This window comes from Coptis chinensis, chromosome 5 (assembly GCF_015680905.1).
Source record: "Coptis chinensis isolate HL-2020 chromosome 5, ASM1568090v1, whole genome shotgun sequence".
Lineage (NCBI taxonomy): Eukaryota > Viridiplantae > Streptophyta > Magnoliopsida > Ranunculales > Ranunculaceae > Coptis > Coptis chinensis.
The window spans coordinates 91,359,896-91,386,253 of record NC_141460.1 but is presented as its reverse complement, the minus strand read 5'-3'; the positions used below and the strand labels follow the sequence as shown (position 1 = coordinate 91,386,253).

Below are 26,358 nucleotides of genomic sequence, written 5' to 3'. Positions count from 1 at the left end.
GGAACTCGAGAGGATCAGGTGGATTTGAAAATAGTTGTGATAGAAATAATGAAGGAGCGACATTTATTCACCCTACCGGCTACCCCCAACATTTGGATAAGGGGATGTTTTTAGTGCAATGATTGAAAAGTTGAGCCACTAGCATCAAAATATTCGGAAGAGATACACGAGAACTCTTCACTGTATGTGAACATTTGCCCTCCTTCAGTGTTTTTTTTTTCAGAACAAAATTGTTCTCTTATAGGGTAATAAAAGTTCAGACGTATGAAGAAGCAAGAACACAATTACATTGGTACAATAAAATCAACCATATTTGATTTGTTGGCTGGTCCATCTCTCGACTTATAGGGTTGCCTCATATCAAGAGTTTTTCAGTCAATAATCCCTGTTATAAGGTGAGTCGATATCACAAGCATCTATTTGGTCCTTTACATCAAGAAAATCTAATATACAGTGCACGAAACTAGCTGCTAAGTGCAAAAAGTAAACACATGCAAAAGAAACGAACTTGAGAATTGCCTAAAATGCACTTTCCAAGGGTGGAAGAATCATTCACAGACTAGGAAGGCGGGAACAAGTGTGTATGTATGTCACAAATGCCGCTTTGGGTAAATGACAATCTGTCCTTTACAAATTCCTACTTACTGTTCAGGAAATCAAAATCCCCCTTCAGGGGTCTCAAGGGAAAAAGAAACAAGATAATACTCCAAATATTTCTTCATGTAAAATTGCTCAAAATAACTCCAGTTCACTGAAATTTGATTCCTGGAATCAAGAGGTTACTGTTTCCTTCCCCTTCCTTTTCTGGATGGCTGTGCTTCCACCTGTTCTTTTCCTGATACCTCTGATATGTCCGCTGCACAAACAATTGAAAACTGTTATGGAGCACATCAAGAACCATATATCCAATCTAAATTTGCATATTAGTTGAAGTAAAATTATACTTGGATGCCCACATGTGCTGACATGCAGTATTTAGCTGCGCAATTCAGATGTGCAACCACCCCATTTTCACATGCTCTTTAACCAAAATAACTATGACAACTAAACTAAGTGAATCAATTTTCTAGAGAAACTGTTATGATGAATGTAAAAAATGGATAAAAGTTTTATGGAAATTACCATCAGGATCACGAGCCATCAAGGTGAAGAAAATGTTGTTCAGCTTCTCCATCTTCTTGGCATCTTGTGCTTGGTCAGTCTTAAACTTGAGACACTAACAAGAAACATAAAATTGTAAACCCTGTAAGTACAACACTACAACAAAACAACTGAATTGTATAGTAAGGTCCTCCGCCAGATGACTTTGAGAGCGCTTAAAAAATACATATAACAAAATAATACCAGCATTACTTGTCTTTAAGGTTAAAATACAACTAAAATTTACAAACACATACTAGGACTAAACAGTAAATACCAACCATCACCATAATTTAAAATGCAATTTTTAGTACAAAGAAAATCAACCAAAGAAAATACACTGTCCAGAAAACAGTTGACGAAGTCCGCAAATCATGATCATACAGAAACATAAGAGCATCACCAATGGGATTATGTAAAACACTTTTAGTGTAAATTTACACAATTCTCACTAAAAACCCTCTATCAATGGGATTGTGTAAACTGACTTTTAACTTAAAAGTGTTTAAATGTTTGTTTAAAAATGAAAATAGTTTCACATTTTTTAACTCAATTAGTTCCAACTACCCACTGTTTCAAAAAATGGGACTCCACAAGTTTTGCATTCTCTTTATTTAAACCAATAGGAAGCCAACACCACTTGTTTTTGCACATTTTGCAAAAAGATTCCATTGGTTTACTCTTGAATGTGTATTTTTACGGTTTTACCCATTAGACTTATTGTGTCAATCTCTAACAAATAAACAATAAAACATCAATACATTCAGCAACTGTAACACCAGATGCGAGAAGTTGAACATAAGAAGACGTCACTAAAGCGCCAACACTGCCAACTCAGCTGCCCAGGTACACTTAATATTCATTTATGTCATCTAATGTGTAGTACGAGGTAAGATAGAAAACAAAATATGGACTTTGAGGACATGCATGTATCATGTACAAATGACAGAAGAGAAAGATCTTCCTTTTATCATTTAAAACCTTGACTTACAAATTCTTACCAACAATTCTCCGGGGACAAGAGAGCAACCCAAGGTCAACCATTTTCTAAGTTGAGGTACAACGGCAACAGTACCACTTACAGATGCAATCACTAGAGACGTAGGCCAGAGTCCCAGACATGCTCTTAAACTGTGTTGCGCTGGTACTGCAAAATGGAAGCCGTACCCGAGTCAGACACTCCATATTTTAACTGAAAATGTCGTATCTCTGGAGTGTCCCTGGTGTGTCTCAGCCGTACCCGTGCAACACAGCTCTTAAACCATTTTTACCAAACACAGATCATGGAAATGTAAGAAGTACTGCACATACTAGGGTTGGGTCATAAGAGCGTATAACTCTTATGCTCCATCTTTTTAATTTGTGTCAGTATACAGTGCAAGAGTAAAGGATTTGACACAAGTCATTCAGTTTCTCTCTCCAAAAAACAAATTTTGGTATTCCTGTTCCCTAAGATCTTATAACTCAATTTTCTGATTTTTCTTAGTCCTGATTACTATGCAGTCAATGGCAACGTGTTGGGTGGGCTTAGAGGATAGCAGCAAGGCTAGGTGATAATACGCGCCTATAGGTCACTTAATCAGTTACTGCTCTAGCTACCTCTTATAATCACCGGTAGTGTGAGACCCACCCAATCCTCGATTCCCTTAATTTCCTCTTCTTGCTTTTGTAAAACATGAGGGTTGGATCAAGAGGCCTCGGCATTTCCTCCATCATTACAAGATTGATAAGCGGCAGTATCAAATATCATTTATTCTTATTATAAATTAAAGAGCCTTCATCCCCTCTTGTTATATGCAATAAAATGTAAAACGTTTTCTTGGTTTCCTGGGCCAAATCCTGAAGAAAGCTAAAAGTTGTAACATTATGCAGGACTATGTACAGCATTCTCCAAGCTACTTGTAAATAGGCACACAGCTTACAAACTGCTTCATGAAGAATCCGTACAAATACAGGATGTACAGATGCACGAGGAATCTGTATAATTACAAAATACATAGAGCATTTCCCATTTCATGGTGGAGCCATGCCCATGACCTAAGGAGTTTTTCATCCCACCACATGTTCCGATAACTTTGAATTATTCGACACCTCAGGATCCATAGATCTCACACACACTTATCAAATTTTATCATTCTTCCAGTGAGTATAACCATATGTATTCTTCTAAAACCAGTATTGGAAAATCGGTTGAGGAGTGCCCATTCCAAATTATACAAATATTAGTTCAAAGCTCATTCCAAATTTCCAATGGCTCAATGCTTCACAACCCAATTACACGATCTAAGTTGCTATCGCTTGAAACTGTTCAAAGCTAATGTCCCCACTCTTTTTCTCCTATATGAATCTAATTAACAACTCCATGTATTCTGAATAAATTGAAACTGTGATATTCTTTTCTAATAACCCGTTCTTTAGAAGACAAATTACAACGCAACGCCGCTACTACATAAACGTTTAGAACAAACTCTCCATCAGTGTCTGTATTTCACCACATAACGAGTCTTCCAGCCTTATATCATTTGAAACCCAAAATTCTTACTAATAATTATTCCTGGGTCGAGGTAGAATTGCAATAGAACCACCTATATATGCAATTACTATAGACGTAGCCCCAGACTATACTCTTGAACCATTTTTACCAAATAAAGATCATGGAAAGGTAAGAAGTACTGCACAAACTAGGGTCGGATCACAAGAACATATAATTCTTATGCTCTGTGCTTTCAAGTTTGTGTCAGGATGTGCAAGAGTGAAGTAAAAGGATTTGACACATATCAATCACTTTTCCTCTCATAATAGAGTATTTCTACTGATTAGTCACAAGAATTTTATACCATGTAATCATGTAAAGCACCAACACCTTTCAACCTATCCACGCATACATATCGTACGAAAAAAAACAACAGTTACTATACTCAATATCTTCCATTATTCTAATATCTATTCTAATTTTCACAACCATTTCATGCAACTTATTCAACAAATTCTACAATAGGATGAGTTAACAGATAGCCTATAAATTTAAGAAATTTGTAGTATAAGCATCAACAGATCATGCATATGATCCATATAGACTTAATTTAGCGTTTCTTAGATAACTATTGGGTCCTGCTCTAACGGCAAGGGGTGGACCAAAAGTTCGTCATGTAAAATCTTGTAAAAATGCACATAACATACAAACTCGGTCACACTCACACTTATAAATTTATATCATTCATCCTGTGAGTATAACAACAAGTATTCTTCTACAACTAGCATTAAACCTCGAACGAGGTAACCTCTTACACTACATATATATCACTTCAAAGCTCGTTTCTTTCGAAACTAACATGGATTTTCTCCTACTGTGTATAAATCTATTTTATTTTTCAAAAATAAAATAATATAATGCAGTGTAGAGAAAAAGAAAAATACCTCTTTATTATCAGTGACTTTAAGAACCAATTTTCCATCACAGTGTCTATATTTCATCACATAACGAGTCTGCACGTATTTTGTTTTTAAAGATAAATAAAACATGATTATAGTATAAGTTATAATTTTAACAACATAAATAATTTATTACCGATTCAGGATCGTTACGAAACAATTGAATGGATCTCTCTGCGAACTCGTCCCACGTGCTTATGTATACCATTTTCAAGTTTTTGCGATTTCAACAACGAACTTTTTTTTTTTTTTTTAACTTTTATATCAGGGTTTTGACGAAGTTGGGCTTTGTACGTTTTTCAGGCCCAAGGTCTTTGAGCCCATTTACTATCTGCCACCTCTGCCCAGTAAGCTTCACGATACATCAAATTTTTCTGTCTATGCTTTTTAGTTTTTACCCTACCTTTTTTTTTTTCGATAAACATTGCATATATTGAAAGCTTATAACCAGAAAGGATTAGAGTTTAGACAAATGATAAAGAGAGATTGATCTCTCCACCAAGAGAAAAGATCTAGTTTGTTCTCCATTGATTTGGCACCTATCTCAAAAAAAACAAAACAAAAATAGGGTTTATTCGATTTTGGCCCCACTTTTAATAGGGTATTCAGCGTTTGGCTCCCGTAAGTTCAAATTCATTTTTGGCCCCAGTTTAAATTAGTTGACTTGGTCACTTTAACTGCCCGTAATATATTTTCAAAATGGCAACTTTACCCTTCACGTGATTAATCTCTACCGGTTTCATAAAATTTCGATTTTGAAATCCAATACAAATTTCATTTCGATGATATCGATTTAAAAGTCCACGTGGCACGTATCTATGTTACAAACATTGACGGCTTGGATTAAAATGTTACATATCACGAGATTTTACATATCACGAGAATGTGGTGGAGAACGCGGGAAAACAAGGGTGAAAACAAGTTATTGTCCCTCGTCTCTCTCATTTACTAAGTTGTTGTCTCTCACTCCAACCCACTCCAAAACCATACAACTTCATCACTTCATCAACTTCATCAACTTCATATCACTTCACTTCAAAACCATTCAAGTCATCATATCACTTCATCAACTTCATCTCCTCTTCAACTCATTTGTATAAGTGAAGCAAATTTAAAACATCGATTCCAACATCGCATTCTTTAAAATAGTGTGTTCGATTAAGTCACAGGAAGGAAGCTTTTCATTTCGAACAAAGTGAGTTGTATCAATTGTGTGGAAAGGTACGACCTTTATATTAGTGTTGCATGTAATTTTGTGGGAATTTTGTTGTGTTGTTGTGATGCATGAAAAATGATGAATATAATAAGGAATGTGGGGACCAAACCCTAGAAATTACTGAGTGGTAGTTTTGTAACTACAGTTACTTTCGAAATTTGGGGGTTTTTTAAATTGAACATAAATTAGCCCAAATTATACCACATAAAATGGGGCTTTCACAAATTAAGGTTCTATTTTTACTTTGTACAAGAAATTGGCCCCAATTTCTTGTAAAAAATTGCGACTTTCATCAAATTAGGGGTTTATTGTGCATATTGAACGATAAAAATGGGGGGTTTTGTCTAATTATATTTTTATTTTACAAATTTAGCATGTTGCTATTGTTAAAGCTTATTTAATCATGATGTCTGTGGTTTGTATGCATGTTCTATGTGTTTATATGTATCCCTGTATGCTTAGTGTATGTATGCAATTGATTCTTAAATATGCATTTTCGAGTTATGGCTTCACCTTTAAGAGGTCGAGAGAGTTTGTAATACACTATGATGGTTTCGATTCAAATAGTGCACAGATATCTAGATTATCATGGTGGTTATCAGTTTCATCTTATGTTGGATGGGGATGAATTGAGTTATATGGGGCTCATTGAAGATATTCACAAATCTGTGGGGGATGATGTTCCTATTAATGGTGTTAATTGCATTTGTAGAGGGTTTTTGACTACCATTTACAATGATGTTGGAGTTCAAAAATGTGGGATACTATTAAAAGCGAAAGGGATCAAAAGTTTCATTTGTTTGTCACCATGGTCACTCCAGATATGATGCAACCTACTGAAGTCCCTAAACCTAAGCTCCATAGTAAGCCCAATGCCAAACAATATAAGAAGCCCAGTATTGTTTGTGTTTCTAAGTCTAAAAGCCCAAGGACACCTACTAAACACCCTATTCTTAACTTTGATATAAGAAGGTCACCTAGATTTTCTTCTCCATCAGTTATACAACCTTCTCCAATAAACCAAGCTTCTCCTCCTCCAATAGAATCTAAGTCCAAGTTGGTTTCAACCCAAAGCCCAAGCACACCTACCAAACACTCTATTCTTAACTTTGAGGTAAGAAGATCACCTAGATTTTCCTCTCCAATAAACCAAGCTTCTCCTCCTCCAACAGAATCTAAGTCCAAGTTGGTTTCAACCCAAAGCCCAAGCACACCTACCAAACACTCTATTCTTAACTTTGAGGTAAGAAGATCACCTAGATTTTCCTCTCCAATAAACCAAACTTCTCCAATAAACCAAGCTTCTCCAAATGAACCAATTCCCATTAGTCCCACAACTGATAACATTAATCAAGGTGAAGATGGATATGAAGAGATAAAACAAACTGCAGAAGATGTTGTGAATGAGTTTGCTGAGTTATTTGAAACTGGAGAAGCATTTGTTGATGCAATACAAAGTGATGTGAGTGAAGATGTTGTACAGAATGATGAGAGTGAAGATGAAGGTGCACCTGGAAGGTACTTTCAGAAGTTTGAGGCTGGTGGTCCATGTGTGGACATGAGAGCTAGGTATGAAAGTACCCACTCATCTGATAATGAAGATGAAGATTACATACCTAAAGAAGATGATGAACATGCTGATGACTTGGTTAATGAAGCAAATGTGATCTTGAAGAAGAAGTCATGATGTGATTAATAGTCTTGGGAACTGCACAAACAACTTGTACCGTTACCACGTGTTGAGGATGAAGATGTAAAACAAGAACTTGTTTTGAAGCTAGAACCCCGCATGCAATGGAAGTCAATGGAAGAATGTAGGAAATTTCTTAAGACTTTGGCAATACAAAACTTATTCAGTTTGGGCAAAAGCAAAATGACAAGAAGAGGTACGTAATTTATTGTATTGGTGAAGACCATTCAGATCAAGAAATGGTTAAAGGATGCACTTGAAGGTAGCATGTAGTCTCTCACAAATGACAACCATACTTGAAGGAAATATGTGGGGACTCATACTTGTGAGGTCGATGGAAAAAATCATGTTGTACAAGCCAAAGCTCCATGGGTTTTAGCTCTTGAGGATTTCCTTAGAGATCACCCAAATATGAAGCCTATAGATGTTCACAAGGAAGTTTTCAAGATATGGAGTTGAGTTATCTTATTACACTTCTTGGAAATCTAAAGTCATGATGTTTGAGAAAATAAATGGGAATTATGAGTCTAGTTATGCAAAGAGTATCCGAATTGAAAACCGATATTGAAAAAGGAATCGGGAAGTGTAGTGAATTGGTACAAACATGTTGAAACATTGTTTGTTGGATTCTTACTTGCTTACAAAGCATCATTGGATGGGTTTGTCAATGGTCATGTAGACCCTGATTGGATTAGATGGGTCATTTTTAAAGGGAAATATGGTGGATGTTGTCTAAGTGTCATGGCCTTAGATGCACGAAATGGGCTATTCCCAATTGCTATATATGTTTGTAGGGGTGAGAATGGGGATACATGGAAGAAGCTTTTTGCAAGCAAGCTTAGGCCTCATCCGATCAAACACAAGGATCCATTGACATTTATCTCCTCGATAGACAAAAGGGTCTCATTGAAGTCGTGGAATGAAGTGTTTCCATAATCTAAGCCAATAAATTACATTATACTTATTTACATGTATTCTCCCATTATTCTTTGAATTTGTTTAGGGTTTACATTATACTTATTTGCATGTATTCTGTTGATATTCTTTAGGTATTGCTTTAGACACATGTACAAAAACTTTAAAGTGAATTTTAAGGGTGAGTTGTTAAGAGATTTGAGCTAGAGGGCAGTGAAAGCATTTAAAGAATGTCATCATGATATTTATATGGAGAAGATAGAGGGTTTGGTTAGAGAGGGAAGCAAAATCCACTTGGGCTAGGTCACATTTTGATCTCACAACAAAATGTGATTCTATTACCAATAACTTCAAATATCCTTTAATTCTTGGATATTGAAGATTAGAGATAAAACCACTAGTGCAATTTATTGATCAATACGATCTTCTTTGTGATGAAGTTGATCCATGAAAGGAGGATTATTTCACAAGAACTTGTTCATGATGATTTAGTGTCACCTGCTCAAGGAGTCATAAATAAGATAGAGAAAAAGTACAACAAATACAAAGTTCAAGGATTTGTTGAAGGATTTGTCAAGGAGTTGAACATAACTCATTTTGTGTCATTAATATCAAGACCGAAAGAAGTTTGTGGTAGATATGATCGGGTTTGAGTTGTACATGTGTTGTATGGCGATGACAGAATACCATGTATTCATGCAGTTTTGTGTTATTAGAAAAGGAGAACACAAGGATCTAGTCAAGCACGATAAAGTATGTTAGTTATTAGAAAATAGTACATGTACTTTTACTACTTTTGTTTTCAATCAATGAGTAACAAATTGACTTGTTCATTACATTTCTTGTTTGCATTTAGGTATTGCAGTTCATTCTACAATGTCCAGTCCTTTAAAGCTACTTATATCAATATATCCTTTTGATAATGAAGAAGAGTGGGATAAGGTAAATAAATATTTGAACCCTACTTTACATGTTAATGCTTTCATACCCCTAATGTTTAGTTATGAATGTCTGTCAATTGCTAGGTCAAAGTTGGTAATGAAGTACTACCTCCACCCTTTGAGAGAAAATCTGGAAGACCTAGAAAACTAAGAATTAGGGATGCATACGAGGATAAACCCTCAAACAATAGATGTTGTAAGATATGCAATGTACCAGGCCATAACAAGAGGACATGTGAAAGAAGACAACAAGGTGGAACTAAGAGTTTATCCAAAGCACAAAAGAGACAAAAGAGAGGAGAAGGTCAAGAACAAAATGAGGTGAATGTGCAGCAGCAAACACAAATGAACCAGACACAGCCAGATGAGATGAATGTGCAGCAGCAAACACAAATGAACCAAACACAGCCAGATGAGGTCAATGTGCAAAGAAAGAACACAAATGAACCGGAATCCTGACCCGGATGAGGTCAATGTGCAATCTCAGCCAAATGTCGACCATATTCTAAGGGCTAGAAGAGGAGGTAGAGGGAGGAGGGGTGGTAGAGGGAGCAGAGGCAGAGGTGGTAGGGGAATGGCTTATTGGTTTGGTGAAGACACACCACCAAGGTCAAGCCAAGCAACACCACCCCTCCAAAGAAGTTCTACTCAATAATGCTTAACATTGAAGGTATTATACTTAGTAGTGTTATTTGTATTTTATTATTTTTATTGTTTGATTATACTTAGTAGGTACTATACTTAACATTGAAGCTTTTAATGTATACCCACGACGTGTTTTTATGTAGTCTTTGTACCACTTTACCTTTTAATGTAAGCATGGACTTCTTCAAAAATTTTGACTTGGTAACTGTTACTTTTGACCCAATATTAAATGTCTTAAATGTTCCCACATCTATTTGCTATAAGGATATCTCTCACACCATTCTTTAGTTCTCACATCTCACTCACACACATTTCACTTTGAATATATCTCTCTCACACATCTCATATCAAATGGGGAAGGGGAAGAATAAGGATAAGGGTTATGAATATCCACCTCATCTCATGAGTGCTGTTAGATTTGGTTATAATAACTACCATGATGATGAGGTTTTGGCTGCCAGAGCTTATGTGGATGAGCATGGTCATGATGTTTCTGTTGAAGAAGTCCATGCTTATATCCATAAGTATAGGGACAAGAAAGAGGAACAAAGGGTGGCTGTATGACTACCAAGTGAAGATCTATGTGATTGGGAGAAGGAAGCTTGGGAAGAGTATTGTAAGGAGTATGTGGATGAGTATATTATCATCCCTAAAACAAAATCTATAAAGGATAAGGGTGCTAAGGGAGAAGGAAGTTTAAGACAGACACAAGCTGCTGGGGGAAGTCAAGCACAAGTACAAACACAAACACAACCAATGATGGTTGTGCAAGCGTTAATGTGTGCACAAGAGTTTGAAGCTCTGCAGATTCACCTCAAGCAAAAGAGGAAGAAGTGACCAGTACATGATTCTTTGATTCTGTTTATTTATTACTGTTTTTATTCACCTCAAGCTCTGCAGATTTTGTTTTTATTTACTGTGACTGAATGAATGAGTGTTTTTGCAGGGATTGAGTGTTTCTGCAGCAAGTAAATGTTGATGTTGGTGGTTGGTTGGAAAGACATGTTGCTGGTCTTTTGTGGGGGTTGTAAAGACAGATTAATATGCTCCTTTTGTTTTGTCCTGTCATTTCGAACTATGACTTTTGGTTAGGTTTGGTTCAGTTAATGAATGCTTTTGGTTAGGTTGGTTATGTCTTGTCTTTTGGTGTGGTGTTGTAATGAATGTAGAAACTTGGAATGCAATATGAAGTAGGATTTCTGTACTTACAGTGTTTATGTAATGGATGAAGTTTGTTTTGTACTGGATGCGTTTTTGTAAGGCCCTTTTTGTAATATATATAGGGGTGCAACTTCAATTTCTTCTTAGATAATAGACTTCATTACATAGTAATACATAGCAATACATTAAGCGAAGACACAATCCCTCACACACTAACACGTACTATTGGCACAAACATTAGGTAGATGACACCCATTGCATAGGCTACACACTTCACACAGCTCAAATTCTTCTTTGCACAGGTTGCAAACTTCATTCTCAACTTTTTTATCAAAGTAGATCCACTCCACAACACTACATTGCTCAAACGAGCACTTCAACTTCTTGAATTCTAGAATTCCTTGTTCTCCGCAGTTAACACGACCAAAAACCACTTTCATAAAGCCACAGCAACAAGCACGAGGGCAATGCATCCCAAAGTACTTACATGTAGGAGCATAATGCCCAACTTCAAAACATAATTGACAAACCGCAAAAAAAAACATAAATTGAAATTTAGTCATTCCATTTACATATGTTTTTGTTTTGGCCCCTGTTTCAAAATAACTTTTAAGCTTTTAGCCCTTCCTCCATTAATGGACCTGGGATATCCTTCAAACAAAATACAAACCTTTGGTGCACCAATGATGACAACTTCACTACCCCCATTGTATTATTTGATTTGGAGTCGGACATGAGCAAAACCAATAAGCAATTGGTCCAAGATTTATAGATGACCAGTATATCCGTTGGGAGCAACATTTAAAGCTCCAACGGCTAGTCACTAATAACCCTTGGATCCCAACCGTTGGATTTGGACACGTGTCATTAGTTTTTGTTAAAAAAAAAACAAGTGTGGCATGCGTGAGGGGTATTTAGGCCATTTTGAAATTATGAGGAGCAAAACCTACGGAGCAGTTAAAGCTGACCAAGTCAACTAACAGAACTGGGGCCAAAAACGAATTACGCAACTTACAGGAGCCAAACGCTGAATCTCTATTAAAAGTGGGGCCAAAAACGAATTAACCCCAAAAAATAACATATTTTTACTATTTGACGAACGATGAAACGTCATAAACTAAATTTATGAGTTTATGTATTTTCTTCTCTTTTTTCTAGTTGCCCAAAATATCACCGATATATATCATTTTTTTTGTACACCGATATGGATATATTCGATATATATCAACCGAATATTAAATTATTTTTTTCTCAATATATATCGTAATTTTCGATATAACGATATATATCGACCGATATATACGATATATCCGATATAAATTGTTGATTTTAACTGGTATTGTTGATTTTGATTAAATATTGTTGATTTTGACTGATATATTGACGATATTTCCGATATATCGACATACAAAACAAAATTTTGACTAGTCAACAAAAAAAATATATTTCCAATATTTCTGATATATATCGGTTTTTAGATACATTGAAATATTAATCGAATTCGATATTTTGGGCCTTGGTTGTCTCTATCTTCAACAATGTCCTCCTCCCATGCAATAAAACCAAGTTCTAAATAATCACAAAATCAATAGTTCTAAATATGATTTCACTTAAATACATAATTGATTGAAACAAGCAAACCCCTATTACCAGAGTACGCTAATACGTAAGGAGATCTTTGATTTGTTTGAAGAGAAAAATGGGTTACATGCATCCTTTTAAATATCATAACAATATTAACTCCAACTTAATAGGGGAAAAAAATGTTTTATACACACTAAGCAAACGCTATTTGAATTTATTTTTAAGAGAGATGGATCGGCAATTGAATTCATTTGTGCGATTTGTCAAAATTGTTTGAGAATCATGACACAATCAATAACACGAGAAAGAACATACATTTTATTTTCATTCTAATTTTTCTTAATTTCTCCAAAAATCATAAGCCATAATTTATTTTCACTTAGTAACTATTGACTTTTGTTCCCTTTTTTTGAGATATGTGTGTGCCCAATCAACAGACAATAAACTAGATCTCTCCTCTTGGTGGAGAGATCGATCTCCTCTTATCATGACTCTAGAGTTTGCATCCAGCATACACTTTGGAAGATGCTGCACCTCCAACTGATGGTAAGTCCATCCAGCTAGTAGGTGTGCATCCCCATTATTTGAGAGCCTACTTATCCAGTTAAAATTACATAACTCAAACAAACTAACTTTGTTCATTACAGATTTTTGTAAGGCTGCTAAAACCCACGAGCTATCTGTGCCCTTCAAGGCATTGATTACATTGGCGCAGTCCCCCTCGAACAAAACCTTAGTCCTCCTTAATATTTTTGCCAGCAGTACAACCTCCTCTGTAGCCACCGTCTCTGCTTCCTCTGGTTCTTGTGCCTTAAACCTACGAACTGTTGTGCCCACCAATTGCCCTTCGTCATCCTATGCCAGACATCCAGCTCCAGCCCATCATGTGTACCTATGAAACGAAGCATCAAATCTGATTACTAGACAGTCATTTGGCATAATCGGGAACAGAATATCTAAAGGATTTAAATTCATAGGGTTGGTAGTATTTGTCTCTTGAGTTGATTATTTGAATGCCATAATGCATTTGTCTGCTACCATGTTGCACCTCCTTAGCAAGCTTCCTCTGTGGGCTGTCTTGTGCTTGAATTTAGTAGCATTTCTGGCCTCCCAGATGCCATGTAGTAAGAGACAGCTGAAGGTTCCAGCTCACCTTACTAGTTCCTCATCCCTTGTGCACCAGTTCAAGAACTGCTGTACCCAGGCCTTGAGGCTATCTCCTTGAAGATTGTGGACCCTTAAGCTTAACTCAGAGTCGTACCAAGCTGCTCTTGACCAATTACAATCAAAGAACAAATGCTGATCAGACTCTGTGGTCTTTCCACATAATGGGCAAGCAAAGTCTCCCACCATCTGCCTTTGTTCTAGCAAGGATCCCAAAGGTAAAGTTTTCATATATAGTTTCCATAGAAACAACTTGACATTTGCAGGAAGCTTGGCTCTCCATATGTGATCCACAGTGCTCTGACTGTAACTGGATGAGCTGCCACTCCTGTTGGCTTTATTGAGGTGTGTGTAGACTGACTTGACAGTCAAGTCTCCTTTCTTAGTGTCACACCACTTCATGACATCCTTATGAGCTCCTTGTGGTCTCACCACCACCTCTTGAATCCTTTGGCTGATGGATGGATGGAATAACCCATCAAGTTTGTCAGTATCCCATCCATTGCCATTGGCAAGAAATAGGTCAGCCACTTTGAGCCCTTCAAGTACTGGGTCATCAACTCCCATTTCCTTGAGAGTGGCTAGTATATCATTCCTTCTCAGCCAAGGATCATTCAGCACAAAGGTGGTGGCACCACTTTCTATGCTCCATATAAGCCCACTACTTATTTTCGAGAAAGTTTTATGTACGCCTTTACAAAAGAAAGAGGCTGACTCAGGGGGTCTAGTAACATCTCCAATCCAAGTTTTCCTATAGATACTATTGAAAGTTTTAGTCCATAGAGATTCCAAATCAGTAGCTGCTTTCCATGGTAGCTTGGACAGCATTGCAATGTTCATATCCCTTGCCTTCCTGAACCCCAGCCCACCAGAACTTTTGGGTTTGCATAGGTGTTCTCACCCTATGGTGTGGACACTGTTTGTTGAGGTAGTACCATTACAGAAAAAGTCTCTGCATGCCTTGTTAATCTTATCACAGATGGACACAGGCAGTAGATAAGTAGCCATGGCATACAAAGGTGTTGCTTGTGCCACATATTGAATTAGAGTTGCTCTCCCAGCCTGAGAGAGCACCTTGGCTTGACACCCTTTAATTTTATTGTGAACTCTATCCACGAGGTATTCAAAATTTTATATTTTTTTTCTTGAAAGCATGATAGGAACCACAAGGTATTTCTCTTTTGGGGCAAACAGCTTCATCCCCCGTAATTTTTTGAACTTAATCTAACCTCTAAACCTCACATTTCTACTGAAAAAAAATGCTAGACTTATCAAATTTTATTTTTTGGCCAGAGGCCTCACAATAATCTTTCAAGATAGATTTCAACTTAACACTATCCTCCATGTCAGCTTTGGTAAAAAGGATGAAATCATCAGCATAAAGAAGGTGGGTGATAGAGGGGGAGCCCCTTCTAATCTTTATGCCATGAATCTCACCATTATTTTCTGCCTTGGCAATCCTTCTGGACAAGGCCTCTGTAACCAAAATGAACAGGTAAGGTGAAATAGGATCACCCTGCCTAAGGCCCCTTTCAGGCTTGAACTTCTGCAGTGGATACCTATTCAGGAGAACTTGGAAAGTAACTGTGGAGAGGCATTGAAAGATCAACTCTCTCCACCTCTTACTAAATCCAAGGCTTTCAAAAATGACATCCATAAAAGCCCACTCAACTCTATCATAAGCCTTAGCCATGTCCATCTTAAGAGCTATCCACCCAGCTATCTTGGTTTTCATAAGTTTCATGTTATGGAAAACCTCACAAGCCAGCCCAATATTGTCTCCTATATTCCTCCCTTTTATGAAAGCCCCTTGGTAAGGAGAGACAATTTTGCTTATGTGGCATTTCAGCCTATTAGCTAGCAACTTAGCAATGATTTTATAACTAAAATTACACAGGCTAATAGGTTGAAACTTAGACATATGGTCAAGGTTGGATATCTTAGGTATCAAGGCAATATAAATTCCATTGAAAGAAGGGTTAAGATTCCCATTGATAAAGAAATCTTTTACAAAAGCATTGATGCTAAGACCAATGATGTCATAGCACTCCTGATAAAACACCCCTTTGAAGCCATCAGGCCCAGGGGCCTTAAGCTTTACCATCTTCTTAACCACTTGCCAAATGTCTTCATCACTGGGTGTTATAGTAAACAGTTCATTATCTCTTTTAGTGATGCAAGGCTGAAAAAGATTCTTAAAGTTTTTATTTGGCTCTGGGCTGTCAGAGGAGAAGAGCTCAGTGAAGTAGCTATTGATAGCTACTCCCACTTCTTCCTTCCCCTCCTTCCAATTCACATCCTCATCTTTTACTTTCTCAATCTTGTTGAATTCTTCTGTATATAGTAGAGATATGGAAATACTTAGTATTCTTACCCCCTTCTTTAATCCACTGATTGGTAGATTTCTATTTCTAGAAATTTTATTCCTTAGCGTACCAATCAAGAAGGGTGGATTTTAGCTCTTTTGCCTTATGGTGATTGACAACATTGAAAGGTTTCACCAGCACCTGAGCAAGCTTCTTTTGGGTTATCTTGATGTTGTGAAAGATATTCCCAAAACATGCTTGTTCCGGCCAGTGAGATTTTCTTTAGTGGCATGCATTTTAGCTATCACATTGCAATCAGGTAACTCACTCACTACAGAGTTCCAGGCCTCATCAATACAAGGCTTACAAGAGTTATCTTTTAGCCACATATCAAAGAATCTGAAAGGTCTGTGAGAATGGGGTTCCTTTTTATTCATAATGATGTGCAAGGATAGGTGGTCAGAAGAAGCATTAACATAAGTATTCACACAAGAGTGTGGAAAAAGAGTCAACCACTCAAGAGTAGCTAAGGCTCTGTCCAACCTTTCAAGAACATGGTCCCCAGGCCTTCTGTTATTATTCCTAGTGAACTTGGGGCCCTTGAACCCTAAGTCCACAAGCCCAAGCTCATTGATCAGGCTGTTGAAATCATCCATATACTTTGTTCTCCTACTTCTTCCCCCCACCTTCTCATCAAGGGATGATATGACATTAAAGTCCCCAAAGAGGCACCATAGTCCTGGGACTAAGGGGGCAACATCCCTTATTTCAGACCATACTCTTTGCCTTTTACTAGGGTCGGATCCCCATATATGAAAGAAAAAAACCAAACAACTGAGCAATTATACTGTGAAAATTTACCTGTTACTTGGTTATTCGTAAGCCCCAAGTATTTCTAGATGCACTCCCTCCTTCCACATCACTGCTAAGCCTCCACTGAGCCCATCTGCTGGCACCACAAAACATTATTCAAACTTAATAGCTTTTCTAGCTTAACGCTTCTATCTTCCTACTATCAGCTTTAGTCTCAGACAAACACACTACATCTATCTCTAGCCCCCCAATTTGGTTCTTTAGATGTTGAATCGCCGTGGTAGAACCAAAACCCCGACAATTCCAGGAGTAAATCGTCATTGGGGTGAAGGTGGCTGTGTTGGGACAGCCACCGCGAACCCTTTTGTTGATCCAGTTCCTGAGCTTCGAGTATAACCACTTGAGATAGACATGTCCACTGACTGATCATTTGAATGGGGATACTTTCAGTCTAAGCACCACTATCTGTGCCCTCTTCTTGCATTGGAGCTGATTCCTCATACTCAATCCTTAGGGACCTTTGATTCTTCAGGTGTGAAGCATCCACCGCCAACGGTGTGGGTTGGGTCACACTCTCATCCGATTCGTATTGTTCCAGTTCTCCTCGCTACAGTGGATGGTTTATCATTCTCTTATCTTTTTTTGTTGGCTGCTCACTTGATCCACTAGAGAGATTAATTATTTGTGCATTTTTGGGAATGAGTTTGTGCCTTTTGCCTTTCTTGCACATATCTTCTGCCATCAACCTTGCTTTCTTGGATCGATTTACTACATTCCGTACTCCTCTTCCTAGCATTCCATCTTCTTTCTTTTTGCCATCCATGCTGTTGAACTTCATTTTTTCGGTTTCTCTATGCTCTGTTGTTTGGTTAAAGGGGGTGAGTTATTGTTGAGATAGAAAATGGTTTTGATCTGATCGAGAGTATTTCCCTTTTCTTGGATTCCTCTCCACCAGCTATTTGAAAGCCTTCCTATTTCTTCTAACCAACCTAGCTGGCTTGAAAGGGGAGCCTCTGTCTGCATTGAATTCCACCTGGGTTTCCAAAGTATGACTTCTATCATCTATAGGGGACGGGATGGGATGTGCTTGGAGTTCCAAGATAGATATAGGGTTAGCGGGTGGCTGAGTAGTTGCCTTAGATTCGCGAGCTGTGTTGATGTTTGTGCTCTCTATACTCAGCAAGGCTTCCCTAGTCTGGACCAGTTGGGCCTCCTTTCTCTGATCCATATCTACAAGGCCCATAATCATGTCTGTTATATTCCTAACAGCTTCTTTGTCTGGGCCTGGCCCGAGGAGATTCTTCCCACATCTAGTGTTTGTATTCTCCATGACCAAGGCCTCCCCATTCTGGATCACTTGGGCCTCCTCCCGTTGTTCCCCATCCTCAAGGCCCATATCCATTGCTTCCTCCAGCCTAACAGTTTCTTCACTTGGGCCAGGCCCAATAAAAGGGGTGCCAACGGACCCAATAGATGTGGCCACTGACTTAGCCTGGTTGGCCAGCTTTATTCCCTTATCCCTCTCATCCTCTGTACAACTATCCGTTATGATGCCAGAAGAGCCTGCAATTCTCTAACCCTCCAGGCCTTCTTTTCCAACGGCTCTATTCGTCTCCTTGTCTTTGTGTGTCCTTTGTAGCCCCCTCGGTGTCAGATGGCTGTCCCACCTATCATCTTGTCCACTTGCTCCCTGAGCTGCCCCACGTCTGCGATAACTTCCACCACTGGCTGCCGAAATTTCATCATACCTTAGTTTTTGTGGCATACCAGAGAAAGTAATGGATTCTGTCCCTCAGCTTGATATGCCATTGTAGAACTTATTGGATTTGATCATACTTGTAAAGAACGACTTAATGTCTTTTGAATGATCCCCCGCACTTGAGTATATCATATCGATACTGTGCTCGGATTCTGTATACATGATAATTATGTCCGATAACTCCACAAAAGTAGCAGAATATATCTAATTTTTCATACTTGAATGTAACATGGAACATGACTCCTGTTTTCAGCTTGATGGTTAAATCCTTTGTGAGTCTTTTCTTGATGTCCATATCTACTCTGACTTTAGCAACTGGTTTCTTGAATTCCAGTGGACATGATAGATCGATCCCCTTTACCTTCCCTATTTCCTCTCCAATCTTTGTCACATTGTTTGTATTAATTTGAGCTCTTGGTAGCCCCCAAATTTGCACCTAGAATTGTACTCTGTCAAAGAAGTACTCCTCAATATCCTCTACTTGCTTCCACTTTTTTACCGAAAAAATATGCCCATGAACTAGCCATGGTCCATTGTTCACTACAAACCTGTATTCACTCTCTTGTTCGAACACCACCTACACATGTTCTGGGGAAATCAAGTCTATAGATATAGATCCTCTAGTCTGCCATATCCGGTGGAGCTCTTCTCCTAAATCCGTCAGTTCTATTGGGTGTCCACCGAACATCTTTCCCATCACTGTAAGTTTACCATTCATGTTTTCCTCCTCGTTACTGCTTACTAATTCAATCTCCTTTTTAGAGGAGAAGAGACTTTGTAGTTTATGTTGTATGTTCTCCAATTTACTTGCATTACTTGACGAGGACTCACCTGTTAGAAGCGGAGGCCTGTAATCCATCTTTGAGGGAGATGGTATCATATACTAAGGAAACTATGATCTATGAGAAGAATAGAAACCAAAGTTGAGAGGTTTGTTTATCTGGTTGGTTGTAAGATGGCATGTTGTGAAAGGGAGAGTTTATGTGCTGGCAGACTTAGTTCTCCTCTGATCTGGTCGTGTTGATTAGGAGAATTGTGTTGCTATAGCCTGCAGGAGAGGCTAGAAAAAAAACACTGGTGGTTGTCACGCACTCCTACCTCATATGTGCTTCTTGTTGGTAACTAGACGGGGTTTTATCAGTGCATCGAAAAAAAGAAAGAAAAAAGATGGGGTTTTATCAGTATGATCCTAACACCAAGGCGTGGAGAGAATTCGTAGATTAGAAAATGGCACATTCATAGGTTCTGGCAAGTATGATGTTTATCCGTTCTCACATAACTTGACTACTACTTTAGATTTTTTTGGTCCAACCATCAACAACAATGGCATGAACTAATCTTATTTTCGTCTGTACTTCAAATTGGGTTGATCGTGTTTTTTTTTTTGTATTTGGAGGAGGGGAGACTGTAACGCCTGTATTTAAAATACGTATTTATTTATTAATTAATTAATTTAATTATTTATTTAAAATTCGCTGGATTGGATTTGGGATATGTGGGCCTGATTTCTGGGCCCGAGTTTGTATTGGGCTTAGGTTTCGAACCCAAGTATATATTCATATTGTTGTGGAGAATAGGGTTCTTAGATAATAAAATAAAATAAAAATGGAGGCGGAGATAAAAAGTTTGATTGCTAGAGCGTTGGGCGCGACAATTCGGACGATGAGGGATTCGTCGAGTTTTAATACAGGTGAGTAGTTATGTTTTTTTCTTTTTATTGAAACTAGAGGTTTACGTCTACGAATAAAAACTTTTAATGTCAAGTGTTTCCGATCAGTTTTTCTACTTAGTTATTTCTGTTGATATATTTTAGTTTTATTGAACTGTTGGAAGTGAGGTCGTTAATGGCGGAGCAAACTCCATAATTGTTTTTATTTTTGTTGATTGTTTTGTTGGTTAGAGGCGGATTGAATTGTGGTTGGAGTAAGGGTTGGTTATTGAGTGCTGGGGAGTGTGGTGGAAGCTTAGAACAGGCGTTACTGGAGGGTCGAGATATCGATCCAATTTGATGAAGGATTGTTAAAGTTATGAATCGAGTTTTTGGTGTTAACCTAAGTTGTAGGGGTTTTGTTTTGGGGTATTTTCGGTTGGGTTTGGAGTGGTGCACCAAAAAAAGCGTGATGGTGGCCGAATCGAGTTCTTGGCTGGTGAGAGAGGGGGAAATCGGGTGTTGTTGGCATTGGAAGGTTGGGTTTGTCTTGGGGTTCAAAACTAAACTATTTCCATTAGTTTGGAGGGGTGGTGGGTGGCGGTCTTGAAATGGGCTAGGTGGTGGAGGTCACTTGTGAGGAAGAAGGATGAGGAAGACGACATGTTCCTCTTAATTGGGCTTGGGCCGTAACTTAGTTTTGTTCTTTGGGGCCAATTTCTATTTTTTTGTTTGGGCCGAACCACATTGTTGTTTTGGGTCCATTTTATATTTCTTTTGTTTTGGGCCTAAACATGGGTTAGTGGTTGGGCCAGATTCTATTATTTAGTTTTGGGCCTTGGGCCGGTTTCAGTTTTTGGACTTTAGTTTTTAGTTGTTTGGGCCCGGTTTTGTTTTAGTTGTTTGGGCCAACATTAGATTGTTTTGTTTGGGTCGGTCCACATTAGTTTAAGTTGTTGGGCCAATTTCTAATATTGTTTGGGGCCAATTTCTAATATTGTTTGGGGCCAGTCCATAGGACTTAATAGAGATCCAAATGGGTCTTTCAACATTTAGACTTTTGGGTTCTAAGGTTTTGGTTTGGGCTTAGCTAGTTGGGTCCGAACCATTACCTTAGTCATGAGCCCATGAGCCATGCACCTTGACTTTAGCCATGAACCATGGCTATGACCCTGAACCTGTTGAACATGGAAATGACAGGTTGACTTTGACAATGATGTGTTGACTTTGACTTTGACCATTGACCGTTGACTGTGGAATGTTGATTTTTTTTTTTTTTCCAGATTTTCACATATTTAAGAATATAGACAAATGTAGTAATAAAATGTTGTCGAAATTGTATAGATAAATCAAATACTAAAATACTATGGAAGATTGTATAACTTTGTTTGTCATTATCTAATTAAGATTTGACGTGAGTAGTGTGTAAAGCATATAAATATTGGCACGTAACAAGACGGGAATTCTTATAAGACTTGTGATTTGGACTCGAATAATTATGCGTGATATTTGGACTTGAGTTGTTATTTCTTTTAAAGTCGTTTTATTTTGATATTTGGTGGAATATACTTATATTTTGATTATTTATATTTATATTGTGCACAAATGAAAATAATGCGTGTCTTTGATGGTGAATTGAGTTCACATAAATATATTGAATGAATACGTTATAGGATTGATTACTATTATGAGTTGCTACTTAAATGAATTGTAGTATTTATGAAGACTTGAGATATTCCATATGATGGCTTAGTGCAATAATTTATTTGGCACGTGATAGAGTGAAATGGTTATGAAATACTGAGGTATGACACCTGAATAAATTACGTAACGAAAATCCTAAAACCTAGCTACCACAACTCATGTGATTTGGCCCTAGTAATAGGCGTATGTGATATGATTGGCCCTTCGGGTGTTTCAGTGAATCTGAATGACCCTTCTAGCGTAAGTAATGTGATTGGCCCTTTTGGCGTTTCAGTGAAGCTGAATGACCCTTCTGGCGTAGCCGAATGGTGGCTTGATTATTCCGTTCACAAAATTATAACGAGACGCGCGATATTTTATGTCGAATAGTGGCAGTACTTACATAATGACTTTCGTGTGAGGGTTACCTAGTGTGCGGCATCCCGCTCAGGGTAGTTACGCATGGAATGATTCATTATATAAGGGGAGGCATGTGGATGTACATGTTTGGCGTTGGGAAGCGATTGTGGTAGCTAGGAAAACTAGGTAAGACATAGATACGACGTGATTTTATAGACACGCAAATAAAGCCTTCAATAATATAATTATGGTAATATGTTAGTAAATAATATATCTTTAAATATATAATTGTATATGGTTTGGCAGAAGGGTGGGTCAACCTAATTACTTGTGCAGAGACGACCCACTCTGTAATTGAGCATAAAATGCGGTACGTATATAATATGCTTGGTTGGTTATTTGTTTAGTTATAACCTAAGGTGCCTCGATGGAGGAACTACATGCCTTATTTATTATGTGTATAGTTTGTTGTGTGGTTAGTGGGAAGTTAAGGCGCCTCAGTGGAGGAACTACATGCCTTAATTATTTTACTTAAGGATGTTGTATTAGTCATTGAAAGTTAAGGCGCCTCGGTGGAGGAACTAACTGCCTTATGAATTGTGTATATATTTGTATAAGTATATATTGTATTTTAGAGCTACTCACACCAACATTTTTATAATGCTGACCCGATTTAGCATGCTTGCTTATCGGGTGTGTTCATTAAATGAACATAGTTGATAAGTCTTGACAGGTTTAGTGTTGAAGAAGGTTGGTTGCTGCTTGTGGTTTGCGTTAGCGTCGCATTTCAAGATAACTTTTGTTTTTTCTTGAGATGATATAGATTTTCAGTTGAGACAATGTTATTTGCATTTCCATTTGTAATTTTAAATAAAGAGTTATTGAAAAGAGATTTGTAATCCTAATCTTATTTGTGTATTTTTGTAATGAAGATGACTTTTGTTTAAGTTAAAAAATTTTATTGGTTTTTAATTATCTGCATATTTAAACTGCTTATGGGTTTTTGGAAGTTGAGAGTGCGTCACATCTCAAGATCGAAGAGTTGGGAACAAATATTGTTTTTCCGAATTCTGTCGAAATTCGGGGTGTGACAGAGACCCTAATTTCCAATATTGTGGGGAGGGGCCGGGGATTCTAATTGGCTCATAGTGGGGTAATACTCGTTAACCCATTTAATTAGGGACGTTACCCCATTTAATTAGGGACGTTAACCCATTTAATTAGGGGCCCTTATTGACACCCCACTTTATGTGATTGGCACTCTTTTGACAAAAAGTATAACAATAATGGTTATTCATTATATGAACTTTTACACACTGCATACCCGATAGTTTTACGACATCGGGTTGCCGCGATATTCCACATCCCATGGTGGATCGGGTTGTCACAGAGGGATTTTTTTTTTTTTTTTTTTTTTCAAATTTTGCCTATTGAACACACACGACATATGGATTCCTCATTTTATTCTTTAGAGCTTCTTTATACACTCCAAAAACAACACAAAAAATCATGGAAAATAATATATACAATCAAAGCATAATTTTTGCTATCTCGCCGCAAATATTTTCATATGTTATAAGAAAAACTTGAGATCAAATTAATGAATAAATTTTTTGATAATTAACACAAGGCAAATACTCTATTTTAGTGAACACAATCATCTTGCAGCAACTAACCTTTTTTACGGTGGCTATTAAAAAAAAATGTGAAATAAAAAATGACCCACGACAACAATCTTCCGTGGGATATGAGGTATCGCGGCAACTCGATGCCATGGATTTTGTGATCTCGCGACAACTTATTGTCGTGGGTATTTTTTTATGTAATTAATGGAGGGGTGCCAATATATTGGAATTGGTCAATTGGGTGTCAATCCCATAAGAGTCCTGTATTGGGCGCCACACGAATTGGATTTGGCAGCCTCCAGCCTAAGCCCAAACAACGAAGTTCAAAAGAAAATCCAATACACCCCCACCTAAATCGGGAAAATCGGGAAAATCTTTTCAACTGGTATCATCTCTCTCGCGTACTCACTCACAAAAAAACCAAAAACCAAAAACCGTACATTTTCTCACCAATTTGAGTTTGGGCAACCACCATTCGAGTTTGGGAAATTCACTTTGAGTTTGTGCAACCACCGTCTACTCTCATCTAATTTGAGTTTGGGCAACACTCGTCTACTACAGGTATTTTGTAAATCAATTATATAACTTGTTATGTTATTGTTGAATAATTTGTGGTGTGTTGATTATTATACAAAACGAACTATAGTTTGAGAAAAATTGAAACGACCCAGTGAGGTCGTTTTGAAGATGCACCAAACGACTCAGTGAGGTCGTTTTGGAAATGGCCCGAACGACCTAATAAGGTCATTTGAATATTTTATTTTTTATTTTTTTATTTTTATATTCTTGAATATTCTTTGTATTGTTGAATAATTTGTGGGTTCTATTGTTGATTATTATACAATGCAAGTTGTGGTTTCTATTGTTGATTATTATATAATGCAAGATGAATAATAAAATCGGCAGAATGTATAAAGAGGTGAAAGATATTTTTGGGTACAGTGAGGGAGTCTTGCCTTTGAAACTTCGGGGTTATGAAAAATTGGGTTTGAGTGCATCTACTGTTGGTAAGTTAGTAAGTTATAGTCAATCGCTATTGGTTGGTGGCGTTAATGAGGATTTTGTCATAGTTTTTGAGAAGTTGAAGAGTCTAGGAGTTAACAGTGATTGGTTTGTGGGGCATTTGTTATATGGAAGTGTATATGATTATAGTAAGATGTGATATGGTGTGTTTTCTTGAAAAATTGGGTTGCAGTAAAAAGGATATTGGACAAAATCTTGCTTTCTTGATCGACATTTTTTGGAAGAAAGTTTATGTCCTAATATTTATGCTACTCAAAGTAGGTATCAAGAGTAATGATATTGGAAATTGTTTGAATTTAATGGTATTTGATTTTTCTTTTAATAATCTTAGTGGTATACCAATTATGGTATTTGTTTCATTGCGAAATAATTCTTGTTATGATTTTTGAAAGTTTGGAAGTTTTGGAACTGTAATAGTAGTGTTAAAAAGCACAATATGATTTAGATTTGATTAAACTTATTATAGTTACTAATACTTGTTTTATTTTTCTCTGTAGCAATGAGTCCTCGATCAAAGAATGTAAATAATGTAGCCAAAACTATATTCAAAGGTGTGAAGAAGTTGTTAGGCGATGGTTCCTGTAGTGATGATGCGGTTGAAAGAAAGAGACAAAGGGGATAGGGCTTAACGACATTAGCATATAGAGAGGACTACAAAGAACCGAAACCGAAACAGATAAAAAACCGTGGGTTTTGATGGTTTTGGGTTGAGTTCTATAATTCTCATACTAAAACCGTTGAGAACCAAAATCGATAGAACCGTAAATAGTAAATTCAAAACCGAAATGGTTAAAACCCGACTCAAAATCGACACATTAGCACCCCTAACTCTAATAAATCAACATCTGATAAGAAAATTTTATACGATTCCAATAAAAAAACACTGCTTAATCAACTCCAAAAACTTATATTAATAATTATCAGTCATTAAATTCTTCACAAAAAATTAAGAGGGGTGAATTTTAGAAACATGGTGGGTCTAAAATCTGGTAAAGATTATGCCAGAATAAGGCATTCACTGTGCTATCCAAAGTATTAGGCTTGATATTATCCGAGGAACAATGTCCCTAATAGCATCCCATTCTTAATGCATATGATTAGGGCAAGCTTGGATTATGTTGGCTTAAGTGTGGAAATATATCAGTAAATACCATAATATCAATCAATGTGCATTATACTTTCCAAAACATACCCATATTCTTGATACACGTTCGCAACTTTCACAAATTTCTTTCCAAATTTTGGCATAGTAT

General features: G+C 37.3%; 1 protein-coding gene across 1 annotated transcript; it reads right to left on the bottom strand.

Annotated features, from left to right (window-relative positions):
• Positions 1-499: 499 nt before the first annotated feature.
• LOC147500029 (Signal recognition particle, SRP9/SRP14 subunit) lies at positions 500-4,842 on the bottom strand. Its single transcript, XM_086561747.1, has 4 exons — positions 4,709-4,842; positions 4,558-4,626; positions 1,123-1,216; positions 500-856 (listed from the first exon to the last, which is right to left on the bottom strand). The coding sequence occupies exons 1-4, from the start codon at positions 4,778-4,780 to the stop codon at positions 780-782; spliced, it is 312 nt and encodes a 103-aa protein (XP_086417873.1). The 5' UTR covers positions 4,781-4,842; the 3' UTR covers positions 500-779.
• Positions 4,843-26,358: the final 21,516 nt, after the last annotated feature.